General features: G+C 38.6%; 1 protein-coding gene across 2 annotated transcripts; it reads left to right on the forward strand.

Moving 5' to 3' along the window:
- Positions 1-541: 541 nt before the first annotated feature.
- On the forward strand, positions 542-8,929 carry si:ch1073-280e3.1 (complement factor B). 2 transcript variants are annotated; one of them, XM_030778808.1, is made up of 19 exons: positions 542-622; positions 1,304-1,525; positions 1,881-2,126; positions 2,236-2,421; positions 3,047-3,220; positions 3,568-3,666; positions 3,936-4,066; positions 4,436-4,574; positions 4,696-4,827; positions 5,131-5,235; positions 5,758-5,895; positions 6,341-6,468; positions 6,805-6,931; positions 7,056-7,200; positions 7,422-7,498; positions 7,622-7,725; positions 7,843-7,975; positions 8,154-8,203; positions 8,294-8,929. In XM_030778808.1, the coding sequence occupies exons 1-19, from the start codon at positions 568-570 to the stop codon at positions 8,471-8,473; spliced, it is 2,571 nt and encodes an 856-aa protein (XP_030634668.1). In that variant the 5' UTR covers positions 542-567; the 3' UTR covers positions 8,474-8,929. The 2 variants fall into 2 exon arrangements, with proteins under 2 accessions (XP_030634668.1, XP_030634669.1); XM_030778809.1 differs by lacking the exons at positions 7,843-7,975; positions 8,154-8,203; positions 8,294-8,929 and having other exon boundaries at positions 7,056-7,201; positions 7,424-7,498.
- Positions 8,930-11,509: the final 2,580 nt, after the last annotated feature.

Here is an 11,509-nt window from a genome sequence, read left to right on the forward strand (position 1 = left end):
GGAGTTGCTTAGATATTTAAAGTATGGTATGTAATTTGGTGCTACAATGTATCCAATGTTATTTTGCGGGGAACGGCCCTGTAGGGGGATGGCCCTGTAGTCACTCACATTACTCTATAGGGGTGTGGCGGGTTAAAAAGGGGGATGCATTTTGGTCATTTTGCCGGGGGGGCGGGGGGGGGCAAAAACCTACTGAGTGTATTGCTTCTGAGGAGTTCCTCTCAGCTTATTACAAACTTGCTATGATGCACTCCAAATCAAACCTATTACTCTAGTTCTGGACTGTCCATGTTTCAAAAATGAATAGCCACTCCAGCATTTCAAGGTTACTTTTGAGATATATATCATGATCGTACAGGCCTCCATAAAAGAGTAAATAAATACATACCTTAAATAAGTAAATGAATAGATAACCTTTTTTTACGTTCACTGTTGTTAGCCTATCCTGTTTACACAATCTGAGTTTTGTTTTCGGGGAAGTTAATGGATAATCACTCCTCAAATACAAAATTCAAAAGTCCCAGTAGTTTGACTGTGAGGACACATTAGACATCAAGAGGAACTGCCATGCACTCTCCAGTCACTCTTCTTATTTATGCTTTGTGCTTCACAGTCGTTGAAGGTAAGCTATCATATTATCACAATTCACAAAAAGGGCACAAAAGCCAAACGCTGCATGGAAACATCCCGTTTGGGTCACATGTGAACAATAGCTTGTGTTTCTCGTGCTTCTTGTATTTCTTGTGTGAGTTTCCTCTCCTCCCCTATTCCGCTGTGGCTAAAATGAAACCATTTTGATTTTGATGTCCATTTTGATTTTTACCAACCAATGTCATTGCTATCTTTCTTAATGCTACAAACTTGTGTGTTTAACGGATTCAGTGGTCCTCAGAGATAAGCCTTGAGAAGATATCTGATCTCAGGAAATTTTCAACTCCTTAAATCAACTTATTGTGCTAAGTTGCATTTCTACAAATCACTCCTCAAGCAGAAATTTCATTACAATTTCATTAGAATTACAACAAATTTACTGTGTGTCTGGAAAATGACTGTTTTTTTTGTTTGTTTGTTTGTTAGTTTTTGTTTTGTATAGCTGACTTGTCAATTCCAAATGTAATCTCTGAATGTTGAGCTGCCTTTGTAAAGTGCTTAAGCATAAAGATGGTTTTTCCATAAACAAACTGCACAGGGATTTTTGAATGATTAAGCATTCACACTGAAAGAAAATGTGAACAATAAATTAAGCCTGAGAAAAAGAAAAGGAAAGTAATCTGCCTGCATGTTAAACATCTACATATTACAGCTCAAATCCCAAATCCTTATGAATATGACTATGAGGACAACAAGAAGTGCCCTTTGACGGAGTCCATCAGAGGGGGTACAGTGTCATACTCTGCTGGAGGAGAGCAAGGGAGTGTACTAACTTATCATTGCAAGGATGGCTACGAACCGCATCCAGTCAGACAAAGGACGTGCAGCCCTGAAGGGGTGTGGATTGAACAGGTTTCTTTGGTAATTTGCCAAGGTAATATTACATAATATTCAAAAGGAGTTATAAGGCTTCTTTATATTATATCATATGCAACATTAGGTATTAACAGATCAGATAATTTACATTGCCTCATCGATCATAAATGTTCAGTAGACTTCATGATCCCCTTCCACCATCTCTTGGTTTGTAGCTTGGTTGTAACTTATTTCAGGACTCTATACCTGAAATAACATTGTGTACACTTGAATCTGAGCTTGAAGCTTGAATCTGAAATCTTAATGTTATAAAATTATATTCCTCATGACTTTTTTGTTTAAGTAGTTTTAAGCAGTGTGATATGTAATATTCATGAAATGTGGCATACGTTACTGCTATTTGAATATTTTAGAAAAAGAGGGAGATTATGACTACGGGGATTATGAGGTCGAAGTGAAGAACTGTTCCATGTCTGAGGTCATAGAAGGAGGCAATGTGTCCTACTCCAATCTGGGCTTTGAGGGCAGCATGTTGACTTATCACTGCCAGGCTGGATATTACCCATATCCAGTCAGCCAGAAGATCTGTAACTCCGAGGGACAGTGGTCTGCCATGGGGCTTCCTTTTGGGAAGCCAGTAACAAAAGCAAAATGCAAAGGTAACAGCTAACACAACTGATAGAGCCTCCTTGCTTCTCTCTGTTTATAGACTTAGATTCTGTATCATGCATCAAAGCATCAAATTACTCATCCCCTTCTTTATCGCAGAGGTCTTTTGTCCAGCTCAGCTCCAGTTGGACAATGGTGAAATCTGGCCTAGGCAACAATGGTTTCAGGTAGGGGAACAACAGAACTTCTCATGTCAGGATGGGTTTGTCCTGCTGGGGTCTGCACAGCGTAACTGCACCCAGTGGGGGACATGGACTGGGAGCACACCAGTTTGTGATAACCAAGGTAAGTGTCCATCGTCGCACAGCGGACAGACAGTGAATATCTCACTACAAGGTTTTGTAGAGATTTAGGGCTTGTCTGACGTTCCAAAAGAAGGAGCAGAGCAAGGGACCACCCTTTGATCTGCAGGCAATGAAAGGGGCATCCATGCTTTGAGAATGAGAATCTAATACATAATGTGAATACTAAACCAGAGAGTGGTGAATGAAAGGGTTATACAAAAGCATGCCACATGGTCCACTCTCAGTCACAAGTGGTTTACTTGTTTACGAGACAAGGCATAGTTGTGCACACATACAAAGCTACACTCTGTGTGAAGGTTTACAAGCATGTAAAGCTTACGCTTAAAGAAGTTTTAAAGTGCCGCACTCCTCAGAAACCCACTGATGTGCATACAAAAGACTGATCCCATAGTGGGTTTTAGTCACTATACAACCCATTGTCATAAGCATAAGATTTGTCTTAAAAAAGTTTGATTCTATGCTGTGTGACAATACACATAATCATTACAAAATATCACTTAAGATCACTCTAACATGCACAATATGAAGACAGCTGCACAAAGCATTAAAAGTTACATGATTCACGTGTTTGAGGTCATTTATTATTTTATCATTTTCTGTGCTAGTCGATGACTGCCAAAACCCTGGGACTCCACCTGGGGCCACACGTTCTGGAGAGAGGTTCCGTACTGGGGAGAAGGTCCAGTACCGCTGCCACGCGGGACTGGACCTGTTGGGTTCGTCTGAACGAGTGTGTCTCGAATCCCGAGAATGGAGTGGGTCAGAACCCCGCTGCTTGGGTCAGTGATGAAAATATATAGAGACTTGTTTAATTTAAAATCCATTTGTAACACTCTTGATTAAACCTGTGATGATGAAATAACTGAAGTGCAGTCGTTGCTCTTTTAAATAGACATTTTACTTTTGTCATGCTGTTGTTCTTTTATCTCTGAATTGAGATATGCAGTATTATTGTAGCAACATGTTAAATAAATTAAGCAGACAAAATGTGCATCAAACTTCACAAACTGTAGCAGCTGTTATACAGACTGCTATAAGCTTCATAAGTTGCTATACATAGCACTATAAGTTTGTTTGGACCCTAGGTATAAATGGCACCCTAGATATATTGTTTGTGTCTTTGTAGCCCAGTACGCATTTGATTCTCCTAGCTCTGTGGCTCAGGCAATGGGAGGTTCTCTGTCTGGCGTCATGGATGTCTCATCTCCTGAGTTCAAAAAGAAAGGTGATAATATTGCTTTACTCATAATTACATTCCTTGTTGGTAAAGTACCAAGATACTTTATGAACTGTGAAAGCAGTTATGTAAACAGTATATGGAGCACAACGCCCATGTATTTAATGGTGTTAGGTGCCAAAAAGTTGTTGAAAATGTTTTTCATTGGGATTAATCAAATTCTTGAAAATTCTCCTGTAGCATCTTTGCTTCTTCTTTATGGCATATGGCTTAATAAAAATATCCAGTCTGATGCTTATTTCTTTTTATCTGTTTAGAAAGTTTTGGGAGAACTTTTAACATGGCTGATGGTCGTATCAACGTCTTCATTCTATTAGACACTTCAGGTAGCATCACTCAGAAGCACTTTGATGAGGCAAGAGATGCTACTGCTAGCCTCATCCGCAAGGTAAACATGTTCATGCTGAGTTATTTACTGTGAAAGTCCCTGACTGTTTTTAAATCTTCCAAGAAGCCACTCATAAACTAGTTCACGATAAAGGATAGTATAACTGGGTTAAATACTAAAATTCTCATTTCCCTTTAGCTCCCAAGAACAAATTCAATTAAGCATTTGTAGTCAGGTAACTATGACTTACAAACAACTTACTTTGATTTAACCACTGACAAATCAGCCTAGTTCCCATGTTAACAATCTGCTTTATATATGTAAACACTACAGGCATCTTTTACATGAGTCAGGGTTTTCATAGCTCTAAATAAAATTTCAATTCAGTTCAGTGTCTGAAAACCTCTAAACTCAGGTTTTATGTTCCAGCTGGACAGCTATGAGGTCACAATGAAGTTTCATATCATCTCATATGCCAGCCAGCCAAAAGACATTGTAAATATACAAGACCCCAGCAGTGACAATGTGGAATATGTATTAGACAAGCTACAGAAGTTCAACCACACAAGTACGTCTATATTATTCAGTTGTCCTTATCATTCAGTTGTATATACTGAGCTCAGAGCATGGCTTATTATTTGTTGTTTAGCCCATACCTTTGCTGTGATATAAGCTGTTTCTCAATACAGGTCATGGGCAGAAGAGAGGCACCAACCTCTACAGTGCTTTGTCTAAAGTGTATGAGGCCATGGTCTTCCTCAAGGCGCAGAACAGCAGCAAGTTCAGCGAAACCCAGAATGTCATCCTTATTGAGACAGATGGTATAAACTGGAAAAATTTCTCCTATCAGTGCTTGCAAAAAAAAATATCTTAGTAGTTCTTGAGTTGTGATGGAGATTTTTTTTTAACTTTCTTTTTTATTATGCTTTTCAACATGAAACTTTACAATGTGACAGCAGATTCAAAAAGGAAATTCTTAAATATATAATAAACAGATCAAAAATAATCTGGGTATAAAACAAAAATGAAATGACATAAATGAAAAAAAAAATGTGATGTAGATTTTGGATATAAATATATGATTCATGATGCCCTGAGCTTGACTATTTGGTTCCTTGGTTTAGGCCATCTTAACATGGGTGCCCATCCCAAAAGCGTCCTTGAGAAGATAAGGGACCTCATGGGCTACAAAACCAGTGAGAACGACAACACAAAAGAGGATCTCCTTGGTTAGTCTTTGATTCAGTTCAGTCTGATTTTATTTGAGAAGCAGTTTTACAATAGAGAAGCAGTTTTACAATAGACATTATCACAAAAGAGTTTCACGACATACATGCCTCAAGTGAGCAAAGCTGTGGTAACAGTGGCAAGGAAAATCTTTGGCTATAGCATGAGGAAACCTTTGAATGAGACCTGAGACTCAAATGGGGAGACCCATCCTCCTCTGACAGTTAATGTGTTTTTAGAATCTATTTTAAGTTGTAAGGTGACAAAAACATGAAACAAAATGACACATTTTGAGAACCTGCATCGTGCCTTGACCTAACATATGACAAGACAGAACATGCTAGCTTTAGTTTTAGCCACCAAAACTAAGGTAAGAGCTGAGGAAGGGAGGACTTAGACTAACGTGCATAAGATGCACCTTGTCAGTTTCAAATTGTGATTAATACAAGAAAATAATCTCCGAAAATCATTCAGCATTTTACTACATGTGTTTTACTGTATGATCTTGCTTCTTTTCCATCCAGATGTGTATGTGTTTGGCATTGGGGACAGTGTGAACAAGAAACAGCTAAATGCCATTTCATCCAGCAAGAGAAAGGAAAAGCATTTTTTCATTCTGAAGGACTATAAACAGTTGGGAGAAGTGTTCAACAAAATGATCAGTAGGTTACACACATTCATAAACAGCCCACCAGAAAGTAATATATGAATTATTAACGAGTCCAACAAATAATTTACGGAATACATACACTAATACATATCCACATTTCGCCTTAATAATAGGAAACATCTCTAACCACCATTTTGTTTTAAATGATCATTCTTATACATTCTTATGTACCCTACGTTTGTAAATGGTATGGCCCATTAAAATGTACTAGAATGAGTTAAGAGTATGTCATTCATACATGCTGAATCACCAAGGAACACACAAACGGAAAAAATATTAAGGAAGTCATGACAGTACAATAATTGCCATGAATTTTTCAGTCCACACTGAATAATGTCATGCTGTATTCATTACTCAGTGGATTTTCTTAGCATGTCTGAAATTTCTGAGAAACTTAATTTAACTCGATTTCATTCAAAGCTATCTTCTTTGTTCAGGTGATACAGCAGTGACAACATGTGGAATTGCACAGGAGGCCATCTCAAAAGACTCATCAGAGAAATCATCAAAAAAAACCTACACAAGACCTTGGCATGTCCAGGTCTATTGGGATGACCTCTCAAAAGTAAGCTAATGTGACTCACAGGTGTACCATATCGCAACTCGTTTGTGTACAGCAAGGTGTCCAATACAATACTCAGGAATCCTAAACTCGCTCTGAAATGTTCAAAGTTCTTTGATTCTGGCTATTGTCAATTGCATCGTCATATGAGCACATTGTCTAGAATGTTGTATGGTGTTGATAGTTTACTTATACCATTAGTACTTTACAGTGAGTCATGACGTCAGGGTTCGCTTGCTTTTTTAATTTTTTTTTTCTATTTTGCAGAGTTATATGTCCATCACTGTGCTTGTCGTTATGCTCATCTTCCTCTCTTGATCCTGGTTTCATTATGAACAGAAATCCACGACCTGCCAAGGCTCCATACTGACTGAGAAATGGGTAATAACAGCAGCCCACTGCTTGATGAAACCACAGGATGGCTTAAGCGTAAATGCCACTTCTGACAAAGTGACGGTTAAGCATGGTCTGTATCATATGCATCATTTAGCTGACATCTTTATCATCATTTGGAAAAATATTAATTGTATAAAAGAGACAGAGAAAGAAGCTCTGACCTGTAATATATTGCTTTCTCCATGCTCTTCTAGGCAATGGTTCTGTGAGAGCAAGGTCCCTGCACCTGCATCCACGGTATAATATCCATGGACTCAAGGCTAAGAACGTTAAAGAGTTTTATGATTATGATGTTGCACTCATAGAGGTGGATGACATCAAGCTGTCTTGGAAGGCAAGGTAAGCTTGAGCAAAGAAAGAAAGAAAGAAGAACTGTGTGATTATACTGAGAGATCAATTAATTGGTAATGGTATGGTTAGCTAAATTAACTGAGAACTGTTAAAAGTCTAAAAGTCTTCTAATGTGCAAGCACAGCACCCGAAATGGTCCCGTAGGTTTCTATAAAAACTGTTCTAAGACTTTTCATTGTACAAAATCTTTGTTATGATCTCCTGGCTAGGCCCATCTGTTTGCCATGTACAAAACCATCGAACCAAGCCCTAAAACTCAGTCAAGACTCTACTTGTGAAAAGCATAGTGAGTATCACAGACATTATTACAGCAAATTAATGCTAAATTGGTACAAAAACCAGTTAACAGTTAACATCCTCGTGCCCTGGTCGATGCTAAATGCACCTTGTGTGGATTCAATGTGACCAGAAAGCTCCCTGCTGCATCTGGATGAGACCCAGGCCCACTTCATAAGTAGGGTGTCCAAGGACGAATACACCCGCATGCAAACACACATACAGAGAGGTGTCAATGTGAGTTTTATCCTCTCTGGAGAAGTATGGACAATATGATATTGAAATTTCATTCTATGAATTAGAATGTATGTAGATTTTCAATTTTAAAACAAAAAGTTGTCCTTTCCCTTGCAGAGGCAAGATTGCATTGAAAAAGCCAGCACTACTTTCTCATCAGACAACCAAGCCTCTCTCACTGAGGTTGTGACAGACAGGTTTATGTGCACTGGAGGATCAAGCTCCTACAAAGATGCCATTTCTTGCAAAGGTATTTTATATATATATTAATGTTCCCTGCCCAATGTTGCATAAAAAGCTATAGTTGTAACCCTTCAACCGACCCCCCCCCCCCCCCCCCCCCCCCCCCATGCCCCAGCACACACACACACACACACACACACACACACATGCAGTGAAAATTTCCTTGACTAGTTTCGCCTGTGCAGGTGATTCTGGTGGAGCCCTTTTCCTCCGTAAAGGAATGCGATATTTCCAGGTGAGAGAGTGGAAACTGAATTTTCAATCTCATGCACACAAGACACCATCTCTTCCTACTTATACTGACACATTTTAACCTGTGCTCCAGGTGGGAGTGTTGAGTTGGGGCACCAAAGATGTGTGTGACAGTAAAGGAAAGGGTCGAACGCACAGAGCAGACGACCCCCCTCAAGATGCCCGAGACTTCCATATTGATCTTTTCTCCATCATGCCGTGGCTTAAACATCACCTGGGTCAGGAGATGGAATTCCTGCCGATGGATGGCTGAGAGGTCAAATGAGGACAAAAGCTTGCAGTTCTAAAACAGAACTTGTGGGGTTTCCTAACATATGACAGACAGAATATTGTAGCATGTTAGGGGTAGGTGGGTGGAACTTCTTAGCATGCCTTGGGGTGATGGACTGTTACCTCACCCCAGTTCATTGTCTGAGTCTTTATATTGTATAGACTGCTACAGATTTAATTGCAGATAACAGGCTTGAAACTATATTAGAACTGTTAATGTTTTCACATTCCACTTAACCCTCTAGCCTAAACGTGATTCACAGGCACTGTACCTTTTAGAAAATACAGTCACTGGTTTACTCTTTTGATATGACAAGTGTTCAATCAGTCATGCAAGGTTTAATTTTGTAGCTAGACTTGTGCTAAATCATTCAGGGACAGTTTGGTGTATGAATACATATCCTAACTGTATATGCATCAATAAATCGCAGTGAGCCAACAACTCTTGTTTGCACGTTTTCTGTTTTTGGCATGATGTCTTTGGTGTGACAAGTGTCTAAATTTGCCACCTATTGTCATCTCTCTTTATATTTAAGCATTTATGCTTTACAAACTTCTGTCCCTCCTCTACTTTGACATCATAAAAATAATTTTGTATGTATGTTGAGGCTTCCTTAGTAGTTATTTAGTTGTGATGTAGATTTTGGATATTAATATATGATTCATGATGCCCTGAGCTTGACTATTTGGTTCCTTGGTTTAGGCCATCTTAACATGGGTGCCCATCCCAAAAGCATCCTTGAGAAGATAGGGGACCTTATGGGTTACAAAACCAATGAAAACGACAACACAAAAGAGGATCTCCTTGGTTAGTCTTTGATTCAGCTCAGTCTGATTTTATTTGAGAAGCGGTTTTACAATAGACATTATCCCAAAGGAGTTTCACAATATACACGCCTCTGGTGTACTTCCCTCCTGCTGTGTCATTTTTGTGGTTATTAGACTAATGTGCACAAGATGCATTTGCTACATGTGTTTTACTGTATGATCTTGCTTCTTTACCATCCAGACATGTATGTGTTTAGCTTTGGGGAAAGTGTGAACAAGAAACAGCTAAATGCCATTTCATCCAGCAAGAGGAACAAACAGCATTTTTTCATTCTGAAGGACTACAAACAGTTGAGAGAAGTATTCAACAACATGATCAGTAGGTTACACAGACTCATAAACAGCCCACCAGAAAGTAATATATGAATATAACTCACAGTTATTCATGGTGTTGACTGTTTGAGAATTTTGTCAGAGCTATATGTGTTCATTGAACTCATGTTTATAAGTGATCATTTTAGGGGGGGGGGGGGGGGGGGGGGGGCGAGCCAGGAAAACAGCAGGATTGGAATCGGTTGCTTGAGAAAAAAACTGTGTGATTTTTGAGAATGAGAAAAACTTTCTCTTTTTTTAAACCAGGCAAGGTTGAAGCATAGAAATAATCTACCAGTTATCCACCGACGATAGGCCTTAGCAGTGATGTACTGGCCATTGGGCATACTGTGACAAATCTGGGTGGGCCACCAAAAAGTATTTACTGGCCCTGTTTATCTCTTTATCGGCCCTTTCTGTGTGCCTGTCATCCGGGGTGTGTGTGTGTGTTCCAAGACTGGGCTCGTTGGCCAATCACAACCAAGTTAGTTAATGTGCATTAACATTCTAGACTAATCCAAAAGTAGCGCACAACAGTGAGATGACCAACGAAAGCCATGGACAAGAGAATGTCAAAAAGGAAACAGGGGCTGAAAAAACTAGAGAAAAAAGGAAGCAGGCATTAGAGACACGGGCCTCCAAATGTAAAAAAAAAAATCGACATGTTTGGGCATCAGCATTCTCAAGTTGCCAGCAACGCTATTTTCAAGGAGCAGACTGAAGCAGTGAGATGGATGTTAAATTATAGGCTAAGCTACATGTTCAATTAAACTGCTGTAACTTGTGGTTATAAAACGACCACACAGTGTTGTAACCACATTCTCAGGTTGTACAATGTGCTGACAGAACTACCACTTCCATGGTATAGCATACAAATTTCTGCTTACCCAATATCACTCAGGTCACATTTTAAACGCTCAAGTTCAATAAAAACAGGCTCAGAAGCAAACTCTCACAAGATCAGTTGGAGGCTTTCATGCTGATGGCAACAGAGTGGGACATCCTGCTCACTCTGGATGCTGATGTGATCATTGACAAAGTTTCAGAGAAAAGTAATCTCCTAAGAGATGTTCCACTATAGGCACTGAAAGTCATGTCAGGCCTTTTTGGCTGGCTAATCAAAAAGCAACAAATAAACAACAAAAATAAACAAAAGCTGTTTGTTTCATTTTCTTAAATTAGATTATGTCCTGTTGAAAGACGATAAACATTTGCTTATCTTATTTGGCTTGTTTGAAAATATGTGAAATACTTTAGTACCTGAGTAAAATGCACCAGTTCATATGGAAGCAATGTTATGTTGTTAATTTTAGGACATCATCATTGTATTCATCTTTTTTGATTTGTTTTCAGTAAGTAAGAATTAGTAGGAAGGTAAGATTTGTGCTGTTTTTTTTCTATGAAAGATAATAATAAAATTAACAACTAGAGTTGTTTCTGGAGTGGTATTCACCTTAAACATGACACAAAACGTGATAAACATTTATATATTTTTTGTGTAGGCTAGGGTTGCAATACATAAATATGTAATCACATTGACAGTTACTTTGAAAACTTAAAAACAATGTTAAGACAACAAATTCTTAGTAATTAAATAAACTTTTTCAACTTTAGTTTTTGAATTGAAAAAATGGTATTTTTCATGTTGACTTTACTCACGTTTTCAAGTCAGCAGGTGAAATAAGGTTTCTAAGTTTAACCAGCATGAGATGTTTTACAGTGTCACAGGCACTATACCTTTTAGAAAATACAGTCACTTGTTTACTTGTTTGATATGACAAGTGATCAATCAGTCACGCAAGGTTCAATATTTGATGTTGTACCTACAGTTGTGCTAAATCATTCAGGGACAGTTTGGTGTATGAACATATACCCAAAC

Source organism: Chanos chanos, chromosome 6, assembly GCF_902362185.1.
Source record: "Chanos chanos chromosome 6, fChaCha1.1, whole genome shotgun sequence".
Taxonomy (NCBI): Eukaryota; Metazoa; Chordata; class Actinopteri; order Gonorynchiformes; family Chanidae; genus Chanos; species Chanos chanos.